This window comes from Pyrenophora tritici-repentis, chromosome 2, assembly GCF_003171515.1.
Source record: "Pyrenophora tritici-repentis strain M4 chromosome 2, whole genome shotgun sequence".
NCBI lineage: Eukaryota > Fungi > Ascomycota > Dothideomycetes > Pleosporales > Pleosporaceae > Pyrenophora > Pyrenophora tritici-repentis.
The window spans coordinates 2,416,736-2,435,459 of NC_089391.1; the positions used below are offsets into that span (position 1 = coordinate 2,416,736).

The window sequence follows — 18,724 nt, forward strand, 5'->3', positions numbered from 1 at the left end:
TTGTGGGTAGTACGAAATGTGACGTCTGTGTGCATTACCAATCACAGATGACACTTTTCGCACGCGATTCTGGCGTACAAAATCTCGTACGCACGGCTACATGTCCACTGTTTACAGTCCCTGCATGTCCCCTTGGCAAACACGAGTCAAATTTGCCTGTATGAAGTGGATTGAATGGCAAACCTGACATGTGCAACACCTAGGCGAAGCATCCATGTCAGTCTGCGCTAACGAGGCGGCATTGGCGCATCCTCCGCGGAGCTGGTCCGATACAAATCGGGCGCCACATCTTGTCACTCGGCTGCATTAAGAGCGCGGCCGGTGCCATCTGCCGTGTCGCCTATATGCAGGTGCAGGGTGGTTGCGTACAAAGAGGAAACAATGATTTGATTACTAATTCTCAAACATGTACATTATGCATTTATCCAAGGGACATGTATTCTAGAAGCTTTCCTTCAAGGGGCATCTAATCTATTTGAGGGGTATTCGCTGTCAGAGTCGTCGTCAAGTGTATGTGTATGGGACCGCTCGTTGTTCTACACCGTGCTCGATCGCACCTGGCATCGTCTAAGGCTTCTTCTCGATGAGCTGAGGAATGTCCTCGGGCTTATTCTTGCCCTCCAGGATGTTGTACACGGCGGTGAAGAGGGGGAAATCGTCCTCCATACCCTCAGCCTTCAAGAACTCGTTCACCTCGTAGGCGGTACTAGTGCCCTGAAGCTTCTGGCCATTGAGCTCCGATTGCTCGATCTCGTAGATTGTCTTTCCACGCTCAACAGCCATCTTCGCACAGCGAAAGTTACGGCCACCCATGCATGAAGTGATGACATCTGCCACACCGCAACTTTCTTCGGTAAAGGTGCTGGTACGGGCGCTCTCTCCGAAGAAGGCTTTGCCAAACTTGACCATCTCCATGATACCAACACGCATGACAGCAGCTTTGGCGTTGTCTCCCCAACCCAGACCGTCCACAAAGCCCGCTGCGAGGGCGATGATGTTCTTGAGCGCTCCGCCAAGCGAGACACCAGCGACGTCGTTGACTATATGGACGTGGAAGTAGGGACGGTGGAAGAGCTTGCGGACATTGTCATGCGACAGAGGGGGGTACTCGCTGGGCAGAGGCGTCAGTCGTGCCGACCGCTTGCTGGGCTGCGACTTGCTCGGATCGATGAGATCGACTTGAGCAGTGAGGTCGATCATGGAAGAAGTCGGCGACCCACTTGGGGTGGGGTTGCGCGAATCCATCGGTGGCGGATCGTATGCCACAGTCGTCTCCGAGTACTTTTCTTGAGCAATCTCAGAAGCAATGTTCGCTCCTGAAAGAGCCCCACAGTATATGTTGAGGGTCATGCCGATGGTCTCCGACATGAGCCGAATGCCCTTCTCACTAACATCGACACCCTTTGTGCAGCAGATAGCTCGCGCATAAGGGAGAATCTTTCCAACCAGCTGTTGGCTTGATCGGGCAATAAATTGATGCGGCAGCACAAAGATGAGCATGGTCGAGTCTTTGCAGGAGTCGGGTAGGTCGGGGTTGGCGACCACGTTGGACGGGAGGGTGATATTTGGCAGGTACTTGACGTTTTCGTGAACCCTGTTGATGATGCCGGAGAGCTTCTCAGGCTTGTCGGAGCCGTTGTAGTGGGGGGAGTCCTTTGGTAATGTGTACTCCTCTTCGAAGACCCACATCTGGACCGTCTCTTCGAACAGAGTCGGATTCTCCTTGACATTCTCAGCGACGAGTTTGGCCATGGTAGTGCCCCTAGACCAGTGAGCTCATGTTTGCAATTGCCGTATAGACTACGCACCAGTTGCCGGAGCCAACTACCGTGACTTTGTGCTTACGTCCAGCACTGAGAGTCGCCATGGTTCTGAATTTGTATCCTCTGGGTTGAGAATTGATGGTATGAGATATGTAGGAGGGTACTACAATGCGCTTATGTATGGCTCGGAGTTGGTGCGGCCTTGTAACGTAGTAGGTAGGTGAGTGTGACGCGAGCAACAAGAGTTTCGTGGGTCTCAAGATAGCCACTTTATATGAGTCCTATCGGGCCTGTGGGCAGTCAGTAAGAGAGTAAGAGAGGAATTGCTCTAGCCACATTTCGGCTCTTGGAGCAAGTGTAACGCACCCCTCGTACGAATCGGCAAAGACCGAGGCAGCTTGTGATGCGGCAATGCTGGAAAAATCTTGCCAAGTGGGAGATGGCGGTGACAACGTCTTGGTGTTACTGAATTGGACGAAGGTGTAAAATACGTGTCTGAGCGATGGCGCAGTTGTTGGGGGTTGAAAAGCTAGCTATGCAAGTCGGATGTTTTTCAATGGTCGTCTTCCGTCATGGGCATGGGTCCCAGTTGCTGCAGCACGCTTATCCTCCAGTCGGTCGATCAGCTTGCACAATTGACCAATCGTCACGAAGGAGTCGCTCTTGGCAAGTCACAACATCAACACAGCTTGGGGTATACCTGGGTAGCCGACGGGTGACAGGTCGTCTGCGCGCGCATGGTGCACTGCTCGGCAACTGCTTCAGCCATGACTTGACTCGACCTTGCACATGATGGTACCGTTGGGCGCACATACGTCAGATCTAGAGCACGCGACACAGCACAGACGCGACAAAGTCATAACCTAACGGCGGAAATGGTAGTATTGGGTATTACAAGTCGTGTGTCCTTTCATAACATCGCATTAAGTATCCTCCTAGAATGCTCTCCTTCCATCCGCAGCAGTGGTGAACAAGTAAACCCCATGTAGATAGCTGTCAAAGCAATGTGCTGCCAATGCTGAAACACTGTAAACGCTTCACCGCATGTGGTGTCGCCTTGCTGATATCCGTGACGATTCTCACCCTCTCTTCATCACCGTCCAACTGGGACCGGCCCGAACTCCCCCCAACAGTGCTGGCGCTTTACAAGACAAAGCCGAAGATGGCAAGAAGACCACCAGCAAGAGCAGGTGTGCCGTACTGGGCGAGAGTAGCAGCCGCGTTGCCGGCAGGTGCGGTAGAGGCCGAGGGGGTCGGCGAGGCTCCAGAAGAAGAGCCGCCGGTAGATGAAGGCTTGCTGCTGGCAGAAGCAGAGGCAGAGCTTCCTCCTGAGTTGCCGTTACCCGCGTTGGTCGCGTCGGTAGTGGTGAGGTTACCACACAGGTTATCGCGCGCCTGGATGCACTGGAACTGGGCAGCATCGTCGGAGCCGCTTGCGGTAATGCACTGGTCATACCAGACGCGGCACATTTGGCCGGGTACTGTCTGCTGGTATTTACTCATGACATCGGTCATGGAAGTACCGTTTCGGCAGTCGCACGAGTACTCAAGGGATTGCTGCGCCTCTGTTAGTCTATGCAGCACGTGAAAGCACGAGATGTACGTACAGCACTGCACGAGTTACCGTTGCTTGCAAGCTTGCCCTGGCCACCGCACAGCTCAACGCACGTGTTCTGATTGGCAGTGCACCATGTCTGCTTGTCGTTCATGGGCACGGAGCCGGCGTCGACGGAGCAGCAGGGGATGGGTGTCTGGAACTGCGAGCTCGCGTTCTGCGCAGAGGCAAAGCCGGCAAAAGCCGATGCGGCGACGATGAGAGTAGAGTAGAGCATTGTTGTGTTGAAGTCGATGCGACAGAGTATCAATGCCTGAGGGGATGCAGAGTCAGTGGGAGATCGGCAGCGGCTACGTATGGAGCGGCTATGTAGGGCGAGGAAAGGGTGTTTTGGGGCAGCGATTGAATGGGCAATGGAGGGATTATATGCTCGGGTGGGTTTGCCGTAGATTGAGTGGGACTTACAGCGTGATTTAATGCTGGTTTGGGGAACGGATAGAAGAGGCGGGTGTTGCTGGGGAGGGCAGGAATATATGCTGGCGCGCACGGGCGAGAGAAACAACGCTAAGCGGCCGTGCCTGCCTTTAAGCAGCTAGGGCAATTGATTTGGAGATACGCTCAGACGCGACCGAGAGACTACCTGGCCGACTTTTGACTGTTCCGTCGAGTTGGAAATTGCTCATTTGCATTGCCGTCACCACTCTTTTTTGCCGGTCTGCCGAAGCCTTGGGCTCCTCGGTGCACACTGAGTTGCGCAGGCGGGTTTTGACAAAGACATTGTCACGCTGGCCGCACCTGTTTCAGACGAAGACAGTCCCAAAACCCGCCACGCGTCGGATATACCGCCTGCGGCAGTGACCCTCTGTCCGACGCGCACTCGACGCCTATATTGGCCATTCAACTCCCTCTTGTGCCATGCCGTGCAGCCTCTTGCGCCCAGCGCGCGTTGAGCTGCTTGGCTCTGGCGCAAAGGAACAAAAAAACGACCATCACTGCCCCAGCACGTACTGGTACACTCCCCACCCCGGTACATACTGTAGGTACGTCGGGATATCAACCCACCCTAGCAGGTGGCCGTGCAGCGCATGTCCCTATCCACTGACACTGGCCGGCTTCTCATTAACGGGCAAGCATCGTTTAGCGGGCCGAGCGCCACCGCTGCTCCATTGGCCGCTCGAAAAACAATTGCAGCCTTGCATCATCAGGATTCACAACTGTGTCGTGCTGTTTCAGATGCCATGACTGTCGAGAAGACTCGGTCCACGGCCAAGGCAAACATAATACCAACTGCAAACTCGGCTGGGATGGCTGGTCGCTAGAGCCGTGTCGCATCCATTATTATGAGTTCCGATTACCTATAGCGTATTACCTTCCATGGTGACCCGCACATGCTTCCTCGGCCCGCACAGAACCATGCATGTGCCCAGCGCGACGCCAATCACGACTATTTCATTCCAGATAAAAAGGCGCATGCCGTTTGTTTTCAAGCTATTCGGTATTTGCTCTCGCAGTGCCACACACCGCCACCTGCGAGCTGCGAGCTACTCCCCACTCCTATCCCAAGACGTCCATGCATGGTCACGAGGTTGGGATTAACGCTCGCCATACGTAGGAACCGGTGCTTACACGAGGCTGCTGACTCGTGTCAACAACAACAATGACAACCATGAGAATGCAGTTGCACAGGGGGCAGCGACTGTGTGCTATGCAAACACTGTAGGCATGATGCCCATCTTGAACCCGGATGCAAGGTGAAGATGCGCCGACCTTGTCCGCCCATGCAGTGCTGCCCCAGAAATGTAGTGGTGAGATGTGGCGTCTGGTAAATTCATCGTGGCAGTGGCGCCTGCAACAGTCGTAAGCCGGGGACACGCGTGTTCCCCAACAACTGCCCGCTTTCTCTTTGCAGGCTTGCACAAAGACTACCATAGCCTATTTCGTCCTTTGTGCGCCACGTACAAACCCACGACATCTTATTGGGTGTATAAGCCATGATGAGGCTTATCGCTTCGTAGGCGGTACGCGTAACCTTGTACTAAACACATCTGCTACCAAAACAGGTTTCTTCAACCATGGCCAATCTACAAACCCAAGTACTTACACGTCGTCTGTCTCGTCTCCACAACAAGACCACGTAGGCTTCTCGAACGCGTGGCGCGTGCGCGAGGCACTGACATGCTTACGTGCCATCCTTGGACCTCCGCAATCGACTATATACTTAACAGCTCAGCTCATCTCTGCCGCCCGCGGGTCCTTGCAAGTCGTTCTCTGCCGTAGTGGGGTAACGTCTTCTGCCAACGCATGTTGCGCTATGCATTGGACTGCATGGTCGCTACTGCCTCCTGCCTTTGTAGTCTAGTGTAGATGATGTCACGACTCGGAATCGAGCCTCACGTCCAATTGAGACTTTGTGGCCATGGCCTGGCCCATCAAACCACACCTCACCAGGGTCCCTTGGAAGGGATACTCGCTGCTTGTCAATTATATTGCTCCTCACAATGCAACCCAATTACTTTGTCTGCACCCTGGGTCAAGCTGCCGCTTTGAACACCAATCCCAAGTCATACCGAAACATCAGCGAATTCATCAGTCAGCAGGCCCAGCATCACCCCCTACTTCCAGCCGTTGGTTTTCCCATCCCACAGCCAGACCAACAAAAATGGCCCTACAAGGTCCTTACCTTTGCAGACGTTGACCAAGGAACGCATGTATTTGCTTCACGGCTTTGCAATACACGTGGCCCAAGCTCATCTGGTACCCCCCAGACAGTTGCTCTACTGTGCCATAGCTCTCCCGAGTTCCTCTTCACGTGGTTGGGGCTGATAAGGCTGGGCTACGCCGTCCTCCTGATTGCGCCTCAGTGTCAGCCCGCGGCCATATTACATCTCTGCACATCGTCCCAGGTTTCTGTCTTCTACCATGATGCCGCTCACACTGAGAGGGCTCACAAGACGGAAAGCCTGGCAACAGAACAAGGAATCCCCGGGCTTGAAGTACGTCTGTTGCCACTGCTTGATTCAGAAGACATCTTTACGGCGATTCAAGTACCTATTGAACATGATGCTGTACCTCTCGATGTCGATGAACGAGCCGTTGCATACTTACACCACACCTCTGGTACCTCTTCAGGTCTCCCAAAGCCCATCCCACAATCTCATCGTGCGGCCATTGGAGTCCTTCCCCATCTCCCCAAGATACCGACTATAGCTTCATTCACCACCACCCCCCTATATCACGGAGGGATCGCGGATTTGTTCAGATGTTGGACCAGCAACGCTCTGATCTGGCTGTTTCCGGGCAAAGACGTACCCATAACTGCACGTAATATCTGTAGCTGTCTATACACAGCTCAGTCATATGCTTCAACACTAGGTCTACCCGAGGTCAAGTATTTCTCATCGGTTCCTTATATTCTACAGATGATGGAAGCTGATGAGAAAGGCCTTGGTTTACTGCAAGGTATGGACATTGTGGGAGTTGGCGGCGCGGCGTTACCAGCAGAAGTCGGTGATAGGCTGGTCAAGAACGGAGTCAATCTCATCTCCAGATTTGGTAGTGCAGAGTGTGGCTTTATTTTATCATCTTATCGTGATTTCGCTACGGACGATGATTGGCAGTATCTGCGAAACTATAACCCACCAAAGTTAGTGGAATTTGAGGAGCAAGAGGGTGGTCTTGCGGAACTCGTGATAAAACCCGGATGGCCACATATGGTAATTTCCCTATATGACTTCACAGTTTCAGTTGCTGAGTAAAAACAGGCGAAGAAAAACCGGTCTGATGGGTCGTTCGCAACCGCCGACTTGTTCGCTCCACATCCTTCTGTCCCGAATGCGTGGCTTTACCATTCACGAGCAGACTCACAACTCACGCTCATAACGGGGAAGAAATTTGACCCAGCGCCACTTGAAGATGCCATGGCAACGTCTCCTCACGTTGAAGACGTGCTGATATTTGGAAATAACCGACCCTTCCCAGGTGCACTCCTTTTGCGATCAGCAGAATCGAGTGACATGTCGGACCAAGAGCTTCTCAGTGCCATAAGAGCACATGTCGAGAAGCTCAACAGCGAAAGTCAAGACCATGCAAGGATACCGTTCGATATGCTCGTTCCACTACCTCATCAAGAACAACCGCTCGAAAAGAGTAGCAAGGGGACCATCATCAGAAGAGCGGCAGAATCTCGCTTCGAGGACGTTATTGATAACGCGTATGCTTCCCAAGACTCGGATTCATCGCCTGAAGTGAGCGATCAAGATCTACCGCAATATCTGATCAAACTTATACAAGGCATGACCGGCCAGTGTTCCGAGCTCAGCGAAGACATGGACTTGTTTTCATATGGAGTGGACTCGATTGCATGCATGCAGCTGAGAACACGTCTGAGACGTTTGATACCGGGCTTGGAAGGGCAGTTACCTATGAGCGTGGTAGAAGATTGCGGTACGATACGACGACTGACAAATTATATCCTACGGAAGAGGCACAGGGAAAGCGATGCAGACGAGGAAGACGAAGAAAAGGCAATGAGGGACCTCGTGAAACAGTACGGGACATTCGGATATCCCCAAACGCAGACGAAAACCTCAACTAACGGAACTCTTGTCAAGGATAAGGATGCTGAAGTGGTAGTACTTACTGGAGCTACCGGTGCATTGGGTGCCCACATTTTGCATTTGTTGCAGAAAAATCCAGACGTGGAAGCCATTTATTGCCTCGTCAGAGGGTCAGATGAACATGCGGCGAAGGAACGAGTTAGAAAAGCGTTGGAACAGCGCGGTCTGACCAACCCGGGGGCATCTGACATATTAAATGACAAGATCAAGGTCATACCCTCACAGCTGGGTGAAGGGCGTCTGGGTCTAGGCGACGAAACCTACGATTACCTAGCAGAAAAGGCTACGTCCATCATTCACATCGCCTGGACAGTAAACTTCCGCCTCAAGCTCCGCAGCTTCGTTACAGACAACATCGCCGGCGTAAGGAATTTGGTCGATCTCGCACTCACAGCACAGCGCTCTCAACCTCCTCGCTTCACATACTGCTCTTCGACTGCCGCTATCATAAACGCTCCTGTCAACCAAAACAACAAACTCCCGGAACAACTATCCTCAGATCCCTCTTCAGCCTCTCCACTCGGCTACTCACGTTCGAAATGGGTGGCAGAGCATATCTGTCTCTCAGCACATGAGCAAACGCGTCTTCACGGACGTATAGCAGTTGTACGCGTAGGTCAGCTCGCCGGGGCCTCAACATCAGGCATATGGAACACCAAAGAAGCTTGGCCCATGATGCTCAGCACCGCAAGCCTAATCCATTGTCTACCTGATCTCGGCTCTGGGCCCCTAGATTGGCTCCCTGTTGATTTGGCCGCAAAAGCATATCTGCAAACGACGACTTCAGATACCGAAAGAACGCACATGCCTGTCTACCACGTACTTAACCCGCACCAAGAGCCGACGTGGCATCAGATGCTGCTGTGGCTGCAGAAGAAGGAAAAGTTTGACATTGTGAGTCCGAAAGAGTGGGTGAAACGCTTAGAGGAATCGGATGAGTCGGAGCACTCTGCGCTGAAGCTGCTAGGGTTGTGGAAGGAGGCTTATGCGGGTGGTGAGGGTGAGAGTGAGGTCAAAGAGGACCCGAGGAAGCAGTTTGACATTCAGGAGACGTCTAGACGTGTTGAAGCACTCAGGGATGTGAAGCCTCTGAACGAGGAGTACGTAGGTAAAGTCTGGGACTGGGTCCAGCGCGAGGTGCGCTGAAGAAAATGTGTTGAGATGCATCACCAAGCTTATTCTATGGATACGGTTATACATTAGACAAACGAGATTGATAGATTGATTATGTTGAGCAAGCAAGGCTTTACGTGGCTGATAATGGCTTGCATGCAGTGACAAGTAAGGAGGCTGTTTTTTTTCTTTTCGCTCCTATATCCAACACTCTAGACAAAAGGCTACAAGACTCAGTGGTATAAAGAGAAAAAAAATCGCGACAAGTGAGGGAAAAGATCAATCTTTTCATAACCAACATGACATCAAAAGGGGAAGAGAGAAGAAACAGTATTAAAAAGGGAGGGGTATAGTAGTCCCTCCTACACCGCCGCAGCAGACGACGACGCAGCATTCCCCCTGGTCAGCCGCACCACCGCGCTTACCCCTCGGCCTAAATTCTTTAGCATGAAACTTCATCGCATCGACCCTAGCCTCGGCCTCGCGTTGCACCTGATGTCTCAAATGCCTAGGCGCCATCTCACCCTCTCGTTCCAAGCGATCCAACTCCTCCTCATCACTGCTACTCATACTGCTACTCCTGCTAATCTGGGTATACACGACCGCCTGGCCCTCTTGCTTCTTGCGCTCGCGCTGCTCCGACTTCATGGCCTCCATTTTCTCGGCGTCGCCCTGGCAGTCGAGGGTGCGGATGTGCAGGCCGGGGAAGTTTGTTTCGAAGAAGGCTTTTAGCTGGGGGAGGAGGGCGGCGTTGGGACGGTAGGTGCCTGAGTCGTTGTCGATGACGAGTTCGTAGTAGGCGGGGTCTTTCTTTGGGTCGTCGTTGGGGGGGCCACCGTCAATGTCCGAGGGGGGGGTGGGCGGCGTTGTCGCCGCCTTCGTCTGGAGGTTTGCGGTCCTTATGTTTGAGGCGGCGGATAAAGAATTCGCCGGAAAAGGCAATGTAGGGTGCTACGTCGCTGTGCATGGTGTGCTTGCTTAGCATGTCAATGCCGAATTCTTTGCCTGTTTCCGTGAAGCGGAAGAGGGCGTCGAGGGTGAGGACGTAGGTGAAGATGCGGCCGCCTTGGTCCCAGTGGACGAGCTCAAGGAACTTTTGAGCGAATTCTTTGCAGGGGCCTGGCAGGACTTTGAATTCTGTGGCCGCGTCGAAGTTGTAGACGCGCGCGTGTTGGTGGTGTAGGGCTTTGGATAGGATGAAACCCCGCACGCCTTTGGCCGTGTACATGCTCTTAACAAACGGCTTGAATTCGACGTAGCGGTGGTACATTGCTTCGGGCACTGGGCCGCGTAGCTGCATCTGGTTGGACTGGAAGTTGTACTTTTCCGGCTTCTGCTTGCCTGTTCTCCGCGACACTTGGCCATCTTCATTGGGTTCTTTCTGGCCCAGCAGACGTCCCAATAGCGGCGAGTAATGCCGTATCCAGAACTGCGGTCCAATGGTGTAGGCGCGCCCGCCATTTTCGTCCCCTGTCCTACCCAGCACTTCAACGCTGACATTGAGCGTACCGCTCATATGGTGCGCCTTGCCAAAGCACACGGCCATGGCACGCAGCGCATACGCTCGCTTGCTCACCATGCGCTTCCGAATTGGAAACGTCTGGTCGTGTATGCCTTCCCAACCCTCATTGATGGCGCCGACTTCGACATGCACGTTGCCCAGGCGATCGTCGTGGTCTGCAGGGTCTTCGTCGTATATGCGACACTTGAGCCTGAAGCCAGACGCCGGCACATTGGCCACTATCCACTCGCTGTTCCACTCGGGATCGGTGCTCTGCCGTATCGTAGGCGTGCGCATCGTCAGCGGCGGGTCTTCCTTGTGTCTCGTTGGGAGCCCCGTGGTGAGCTGGGCGACGACGAATGGGTCGGCCGAGAGAGTGTTGATATCGGCGAGCGGCAGGTTGTTTGCGCGGTGCAACGTAAACTTGACCGTGTAGCCAGGAGGCGCGCGCGGTATGGGCGTCTCGTCGAAGCCGCCCTCTGGGCCTTTCTTCTTGCTTGCGAAACCAGTGTCTGATTTCTGCGGCTTGGGCATGTCGCCATTCGGATGTCCATTCTCCTTCTCTTCTGTGGCTGGTGCAGCTCCGCTTGCAGCATCGGCTGGCGGCAAGCCGTTTACGTTTGTGTCTGCCATATCTGCGGCGCGCGACGAGTGTTTCTCAAGGGAAGCTTACGGAAGCTCGGGTGCGCAGAGAGTTGTTATTTAGACCAACATGAAGGGATCGACAGCGCAAGATGGCGCGGCTAGAAGAAGGAATTGAATGGCTATGGCCGCAGAATCGTCAACAGTCGCTGGCGCAGGGCCTTGGTTGCACGGGGCGCAATCAAAAGGCGGGCGCAGTGCAGGACAGGACTTGGGCGACAGGCGAGGCCTTGCCCTTGTACGAAACAAGCTTTGCTAAGCATTTGGTGCCCAGAACCCCCAGCCACCGCGAACCAATCCAGTGTGGAGTCTCTAGCGGTCGTCGACTTGATTCGTCCTAAACAGCCGTGTGGCCCCGCTTACCCTCATCTTTTCGGTCATGCGCCTCTGCATGTGTTGCGCGTGTGGCGCATGTGACGACCAAAAATTAATGGAGAAAAACGCAGCGTGCCAGGCTGACGGCTGACGTCACAGTGGCTGTGCAAGACTACTTCATCCACCCGGCCCGACCCAAAAGCAGTACTGCGCTGCATCTGCGCGGCTTGGCCAGTAATTTAGAGGTACCCGGCAACGCGCGGATGTGACAGAAAAGGGCTGAGCGTTGTTTATTGCAAATACGAGAATATCGTAAACCTTAAAAAAACGCCATGATTTTGAATTATCACATGTATCTATCAAGCTTTTCAGGAGCGAAGAGTCTTTGTGCTTCAGCACGACTGGCTTATAGGCCATCTGCTGCATCCAGCAGCTTTCTACATCCCACACTCCCATATTAGAATCTTTACTCATGACACAGTAGCACATTTATGCCAAACCAACCGGACGCCGCGCTTGTACCCTATACTAGTGCTGACTTGCCAGCAGAAAATTCCGACGAAAAGGGGTATCATACAACAGACGATCACATCGTCCAATAATTCGTGAAGTCGGATTACACTTTAAAGTGGCCTAGGTCGGTCGATTCCGTCTTATCCTCTCGGTCCGTTGGCTTCGCTCAAGCTGCGTGCATTTGTATTTGCTTGCCCTTCATCGACTTCCACTCCACAAACGCGGCACCAACAATCGACATAGCACCACATGCTACTGAGACGTAGAATGTCTGCGTCAGCGTCGTGTTGTACGCAGTGAGCACACCAGGTAGGAACCTGGGATCAATGACATGCTTGAGCTCTGTTGCGCCGACGCTGAGCACGATGTGGGCGTTGAGCTCCGGTACCACGCTGCTGAGATTCTTGATGAGCTGGTTGGTGAAGACGTTCTGGCCGACCGAGATGAAGAGAGCGCCCCCGAGTGTTTGGCAGAACATCATGATTGCAGTACCAATGGGAATATCGTCCACAGGAAGCACCGTTTGAACCGCCACGAGGGTTTGCTGCATGCCAAAACCGACACCCGCACCAAAGATGAACTGGTAACCGATCCACAGGGCAGATCCACTGCCAACCTCCAAGGTTGATAGCAGACCAGCACCAATAGCCATGAGAACCGAAGAGAGGAGCATGAACGGCGTGTAGTATCCGAGAGTGGTCACGGCGCCACCAGCAAGCATGGAGATGATGACGAGACCGAGAATCGCGGGAAGATTCATGATACCAGACTTGGTAGCCGATGCTCCCTTGACTGCCTGGAACCAGATGGCTGCGATATGTTAGCAATGTTGTTCGACTACTTTGCACTCCTCCATGTTGAAGAAGAGCCTGGACCTGGGACTTACGGAGATAGTAGACGATGAGGAAGAAAGCTGCACCCAGCATGGCACCAAACCATGCAGAGCCCCATACGTTACGGTTGAGGAAAACGCGAGGGGGGACAGTAGCATCCTCCTGCTTCCACCACTGGATGGCAATGAATCCACAGACTAAGAGAACGAAGAGGACGAGAAGCACAATGATGCGCGCGCTGCCCCATGCATACTTGCTGCCACCCCACTGGAGAGCAAGCAACAAGCAGATGATGGCTGGCAAAAAGCACGCAGTACCGGGAAGATCGAACTTCTGGAGTTGTTGCTTCCATGTAGCCTGGACCTTGGCGCCGCGGCGCTTGACATTGAGGAAGGGGACGATGAAAGCTGCTGTGACAGCACCGAAAGGAAGGTTGATGTAGAAGCACCATCGCCATCTGGGCTTGTCAGTAAACTGGCTGATTGATATGGGTGTCTAAGGTTACTTACGAAAGATGGTCGGTAAAGGCTCCTCCCATACTAAGCATTTGTTAGCATCTTGGTGACTATCTTATGAGTACATCACAACTTACAGTGGACCAGCAACAGACGCAATACCGTACATGCCACCAATGAGTCCCATGTATGTTGGGCGTTGGCGCAGCGGCACAGTGACCGAGATGATCAAGATGGCTCCAGAGAAGATACCAGCCGCACCTACACCAGAAATCGCACGACCAATGATGAGAGCAATCGAGTTTGGCGCAACACCACAGATCAAGGAGCCGAGTTCGAAGATGAAGAGCGCAATGAGGTAGACCCATTTGATCGAGAAGAAAGTGTACAGCTTTCCATAGAAGAGTTGCGTCGCGCAAGTGGTGAGCAGGTAGGATGATCCATACCAGCCAACATCGTTAAGGGCCTTGAAGTCGTCCGTGATGCGAGGAATAGCGGTTGCGATGATTGTGTTATCCTAGTGGCACGTTAGCAACGTTCACTAGCGGCCCATTTGAGGTTTGACAGCTTCAGCCGCTGTCGATCCCGGCTTACCAAAACTGTGGAACCGATGATCTAGGGACGTTATACTTACGAGAGCCATGCAAAACACACTCAGACACAATGCAATACTGATTGCTGCCAGCTTCCATTTGGTCGGGTACTCGAAACTGTCCTCCTCTTCTTCCGTAGGGACGACTGCCGAGTCGGGTCGTGAAGTCAATGCCTTTTCACCGGTGATAGGCCGTGTAGCATCAACGGCAGTTGTGGTGGCAGGAAGCACTATTTCAACAGGACCCTTCTTCTCCTCTGTGACAGCAGGTGGAACGCTAGGTGTGGCGGTCTTTTCCGAGTCCGCCATACTCGAGGGGCGTAGTTGGTTGTTTGGATCGGCCATCTGAAGAAAGGGCGTTGGAGAGTCGATGATGTAAGGGAGCAAACGCTACGCCAAGAACAAACAAATCGTCAACGGTCTGGCACAAAGAAGCGCAGAAGTGCAAGATGATGAGGTACGTTCAACTACAGCCTTGGGGAAAGGGAGGGCAGCGTCCAGTTATAGTCACAGTGGGTCGCATCAAAAATAGGAGTGCCACACGCTCCAAAAGGGCGGAGTTAAGGCTGAAGGGGTAGTAAACGGACAACTATTTTTCCTCACCATGACTATCTTGTCCACCGTCCCCGTCCCCGAGGCGCTAGATCTCGCTGCCGGTATCACGCTCGCACACGCGAACAAAGCTTGTACCGGTGGGTCGGAGCTAATCGCACGCGAGGAAAAGGCGATGCAAGCGATATGACGGGCGCAATCTCTTGGCTCCATCTCAGCTTCCATTGGCTTTGCTCATTCGTCCGTTGCGGTATTCCGCAGGAATTAGATGACGGTATCCCGCAAAACAAGAGATTGATGCTGCCTGATCAAAGCCATGCTGCGGTACTGTCCTGTCTGGGTCGATGAGTCTGACGAACGGTCAGAGTCATCGGACGCCTGGTATGCTGGGCATCGACGGAAAAAGAAAAATACCCGCATCTGGGAAGAGTAAAAAACGGGGATAGAAGCTTCCAAGTCAGGGTTTCGCGCCAGCGTAGCGATCATGCGGCGGAACGCGTATCAAGCGTTTTGGCGGTGACCGCAGACGGCTGACCGCAAAGACCGAATGCGAGGCTTCCATCGCGCTAGAACAAAACACCACACGGTCCCTCCCGAGGTTTCTCGACTTTTCTACACACGTATACAGCGTATCGTAAATCGTACATCATCGGCACGCATTCCCATCTTCCGTCATCTCAACCCCCCCTTGACACATATCGGCATCGGCATCACAGTCGTCGTTGGGTCGGCATGCTCTTTCCCTTTCCAGGCTGCAACAATTCGACTCCGCCAGGCATGCACAACAATCTGTCTCTACGCCACCTATGCGCGACACCTTCTCCCGCCGTACATGTTCGTCCGTAAATTCAAAAAACAATGCACAAACATGCTCCAGAAAATATGGTTGCCTAACGAAACTGTGCTAATGAAGCCCAAATCCACGCCGGCAAAATTTCGCCGTTGGAGTGGAGCACCGCGTCGGCGGGCCTAGCCTTTACTTGCAGACCTCGCTTCACCTGGCCAGGTTAAACGTAAACGCCACGAGTCGGACGTCGGAGACGTCTATCTCTCCGCTTCCGTGTGTGCGAGAAACAGTTGGGAGGGAAGACTGGGCGCGTCTGCCTTCAGCTTGTTTTTGGCTCACCGGCCGTTGACACACGGCTGTGAGCTGGTTTTGTACGTAACATGCACGTCATTTGGCGGTGTACGTTTGTGGAGGGATGGTGTCTTGCATGTGCGCAAAATGTAAGTAATATCTTAGACTTACATACATATACGGCGTCGCCGTGCGGTTTGAAGCTGGAGCCAAGCTGTATATGTGCTTACGTAAGTTTGCTGGGTATGGTTCCCTTGACTCAACCAACTCTCCTAGGTTTACACGATCCTCCCCCTTTGGTGGGGACGGAATGCTTGATATGACTACAGTATCGCTCGTTTCTTGATGTTTTAATAGCTCCTCATTTACTCAAGTGACTACAGTATCCAAAACGCCACTCACGCATCAGACATCGCCCACGACCTCACCACCAAACTACAGAACAACGCCCTCCCCATCTCAAGCTGCAAACAAAAACTACCCCGCCTCCCCATACTTCCCCGGACCCAAACATCGGCTCATAACCACTACCGCAAGCCCGCTTTGCATGGAACTACCCCGCCGCAAAACGCTGAACCAAGCTTCCAAGCTTCCAATACATACCCAAGACCCAAGATGCCGGGCCGTAGCATTAGCGGCGGGAGTTTCCCTGCGGAGAAAAGATCTCGTGATCTGTAGATCTTTCTTTAGCGGATGGATGAGCTGCGATGCACCTTCGCGGTGGTGGCGGCATTTTGAACCGAAGATTTTCCAGACCAAGGGTTGTGTGAGTAAGATTATTGCCGGTTTCGTCACGTCAGCATGGACCATGTGTTCGGTCAATTGGCCGGTTCTGCGCATGTCCTACCATCACGGTACATTGCCACCCCTTTCAATGGGGGGAATATGACGTACTTTACTGATTAATACTCCGCCCAATGCAAATTCGATATCCAACTCATTCTATGCTTTCTATTCTTGATATATACGAAAAGAATGGCAATTTTGAGTTCCTCAAAATTGAACCTGCCACTTTGGATTCGTCCGGATCTTCTCGCCGTATATGCGGAAGAGAATCGGCACGGGTACGACGGCTAGGGAAAGGAACCCAAGCAAACTGTTGCCCCAACCTAGACCTAACACTTTGTACATGTCTCGTCCAGCCAGGGGCAAGAAGGCACCGAAAACAGATCGGAGAACGGTGGACGCGGCAATGGCGGATGCAGCATAAATGGTGAAGGCGTCGATGAGGTATGTTTGAATGGTCATCATGGCCGTCAGGTTACCGAGGCCAATGAATGAGGTGAAGATGATGGGGACGATCCAATGGACTTTGTGGTAAGTGGTCCATCCGTAAACGAAGACGCCGATTGGGAGACTGATGGCACCAGGAACGGTGAGTCCCAGCATAAGACGGTGCTCTGGTTTGGCGCCGCCACTGTTCTGGTGTTTGGTGATGTTTTTGTCAGACATGAGGCCGATGAGAAACATGCCGACAAGCATTCCAATACCGAATCCAAGGAAGGATAATCCGACGGCGCCAGAGGAGAAGCCGTATTGGCCCTCGAATACAAAGGTTACGGTAGTGAAGAAAAGGTACAAGATACCATAGTTGATTGCCACGTATAGCGACATCAGACCTACGATGGGTGACAAGATGAGCATCTTCATCGGGCGGACGATAGCTCGGGCAATGATCTCCTTGGGTGGCAGGTCGGAAGCGAGCTTAGAGCGGAGATTCATGTTACCGGTTTCCTTGCGAAGAGCCTCCGTCTTGCGGGCCAGGATGATGGGATGATATGTTTCTTCGCCCACAAAGAAGAAGACGACAGCAGAGACTCCGGCGAACATGGCGATGATCCAGAACACCCAACGCCACACCGTATTCTGCACAAGGAACCCTCCGCCAATTGGGCCGAGGACGGGTCCAAGGAGTGGTCCTATGGACCAGACAACCGTGGCTTTGGCTCTTTGCTCTCGGGGAAACATGTCTGCGATTGTGCCTCCTCCAAGTGTTAGAGGCGCTGATGCAGCGCATCCCGCAAGGAATCGAAATGCTATTAACATTCCCATGGAGGTCGAGGCTGCGCAAGCGATGCTGAATATCACAAAAAGGACGTTGGAGACGTTGTCTAGAAAGTACATTACGTCAGTTTATATTCAAAGTACTGTTTAATAGCCGCGTTGCTTACATATCAGTCTTCGTCCGTACAGTTCCGACATGGGTGCAACGACCAATGGACCAGTGGCAAATCCCAGGAGGTAGACTGAGACGACGAATGCAGAGATTGTCAAAGAAGTCTCATGGAAGGCTCTCATGACTTGTGGAACACCTGGAGCGAAAAACGAAGAGCCGATGGAGGTGATAAGGGTGATTGCACCGATAGTCCAGATAATACCCCATTTCTTTCTTGAAGACCAGTTTTGAGGGTTCTTTGGGTCGTCTGGGCCATCCCAATCCACTATGTTGGGATCTTGTTCCGCACCTGCTGGTGAATCACTGGATAATGTTGCCTCGTCCGCATTTGTTGAGCATGAGCTACTGTCGATGGCCTTTTCTGGGTCGCTGGAAAACGAATCTCCATATGATCTGCTCTCTGACTCTTTCACTTGTTCGGAAGACTTTTCGTCTACTCGGTCTTGCGAGTCCCACGCAGGATCCATGGCTGAGGCTGGCGTGGGCATGGTGATGGTTCAGTAGAGAATCAACTGCGACGATCGTCATTAGCATACTTATACTTCTCCCTTGTATCTCTCCTATCAATTTGCTGACTTCATGCCAATAAGATTATGCTGATGTTCTCAGCAAAGAACTGGAAACCTTAATCTTACCAGGGTACCGCCGAAGCTGAGGCTGGCTGACGGGAGCCGTGAATGTAACCCAAGACAGATTCAGCTGTACATGAAAAGTAGATCAATTGCGTAGAAACACCAGGAAGTGACGAGTATGTGGAGTTGACTTAAGGAAGGAATGCCTTCCGGTAAAGAGAGCGGGGACAGGCGACCTTACAAGGCGACCACGGAAGGCGATACTGGTGACCCTCCGCATATACATGAGCTGCGTGGCTACACCTTTTAGGGGGTAAATTACATATGTGGCCGTCTGGCACAGCGGGATAGACCCTTTCATCACCCATGGTCTAGTGGTTATGCTTGTGGGTCAGACTGAGCTATTCGAACGGATAGACGCCAGTTTCCCAGCATCTTGCCATATTGC

General features: G+C 52.8%; 7 protein-coding genes across 7 annotated transcripts; 2 read left to right on the plus strand and 5 right to left on the minus strand.

The window, feature by feature from the left end:
- Nucleotides 1–567: 567 nt before the first annotated feature.
- Nucleotides 568–1,867, minus strand: PtrM4_063790 (Glycerol-3-phosphate dehydrogenase; the record flags this gene model as incomplete). Its single annotated transcript, XM_001933093.2, has 2 exons — nt 568–1,762; nt 1,809–1,867. The coding sequence occupies 2 exons, from the start codon at nt 1,865–1,867 to the stop codon at nt 568–570; spliced, it is 1,254 nt and encodes a 417-aa protein (XP_001933128.1).
- A 1,039-nt stretch (nt 1,868–2,906) lies between these two features.
- PtrM4_063800 (DUF3729 domain containing protein) lies at nt 2,907–3,595 on the minus strand (the record flags this gene model as incomplete). Its single annotated transcript, XM_001933094.1, has 2 exons — nt 2,907–3,320; nt 3,371–3,595. 2 exons carry the CDS (start codon nt 3,593–3,595, stop codon nt 2,907–2,909), a joined length of 639 nt encoding a protein of 212 aa, XP_001933129.1.
- Nucleotides 3,596–5,816: 2,221 nt separating this feature from the next.
- On the plus strand, nt 5,817–9,080 carry PtrM4_063810 (NRPS enzyme; the record flags this gene model as incomplete). Its single annotated transcript, XM_001933095.1, has 2 exons — nt 5,817–7,031; nt 7,080–9,080. The coding sequence occupies 2 exons, from the start codon at nt 5,817–5,819 to the stop codon at nt 9,078–9,080; spliced, it is 3,216 nt and encodes a 1,071-aa protein (XP_001933130.1).
- Nucleotides 9,081–9,567: 487 nt separating this feature from the next.
- Nucleotides 9,568–11,181, minus strand: PtrM4_063820 (C2 domain containing protein; the record flags this gene model as incomplete). The annotated part of the gene is made up of 3 exons (XM_066105637.1): nt 9,568–9,574; nt 9,646–9,929; nt 10,003–11,181. 3 exons carry the CDS (start codon nt 11,179–11,181, stop codon nt 9,568–9,570), a joined length of 1,470 nt encoding a protein of 489 aa, XP_065964264.1.
- A 1,003-nt stretch (nt 11,182–12,184) lies between these two features.
- On the minus strand, nt 12,185–14,243 carry PtrM4_063830 (AraJ, Arabinose efflux permease; the record flags this gene model as incomplete). The annotated part of the gene is made up of 5 exons (XM_001933097.2): nt 12,185–12,828; nt 12,905–13,308; nt 13,361–13,390; nt 13,444–13,823; nt 13,941–14,243. 5 exons carry the CDS (start codon nt 14,241–14,243, stop codon nt 12,185–12,187), a joined length of 1,761 nt encoding a protein of 586 aa, XP_001933132.1.
- A 259-nt stretch (nt 14,244–14,502) lies between these two features.
- PtrM4_063840 (uncharacterized protein) lies at nt 14,503–14,640 on the plus strand (the record flags this gene model as incomplete). Its single annotated transcript, XM_001933098.2, has 1 exon — nt 14,503–14,640. The coding sequence occupies one exon, from the start codon at nt 14,503–14,505 to the stop codon at nt 14,638–14,640; it is 138 nt and encodes a 45-aa protein (XP_001933133.2).
- A 1,881-nt stretch (nt 14,641–16,521) lies between these two features.
- PtrM4_063850 (AraJ, Arabinose efflux permease) lies at nt 16,522–18,192 on the minus strand (the record flags this gene model as incomplete). The annotated part of the gene is made up of 2 exons (XM_001933099.1): nt 16,522–17,639; nt 17,700–18,192. 2 exons carry the CDS (start codon nt 18,190–18,192, stop codon nt 16,522–16,524), a joined length of 1,611 nt encoding a protein of 536 aa, XP_001933134.1.
- Nucleotides 18,193–18,724: the final 532 nt, after the last annotated feature.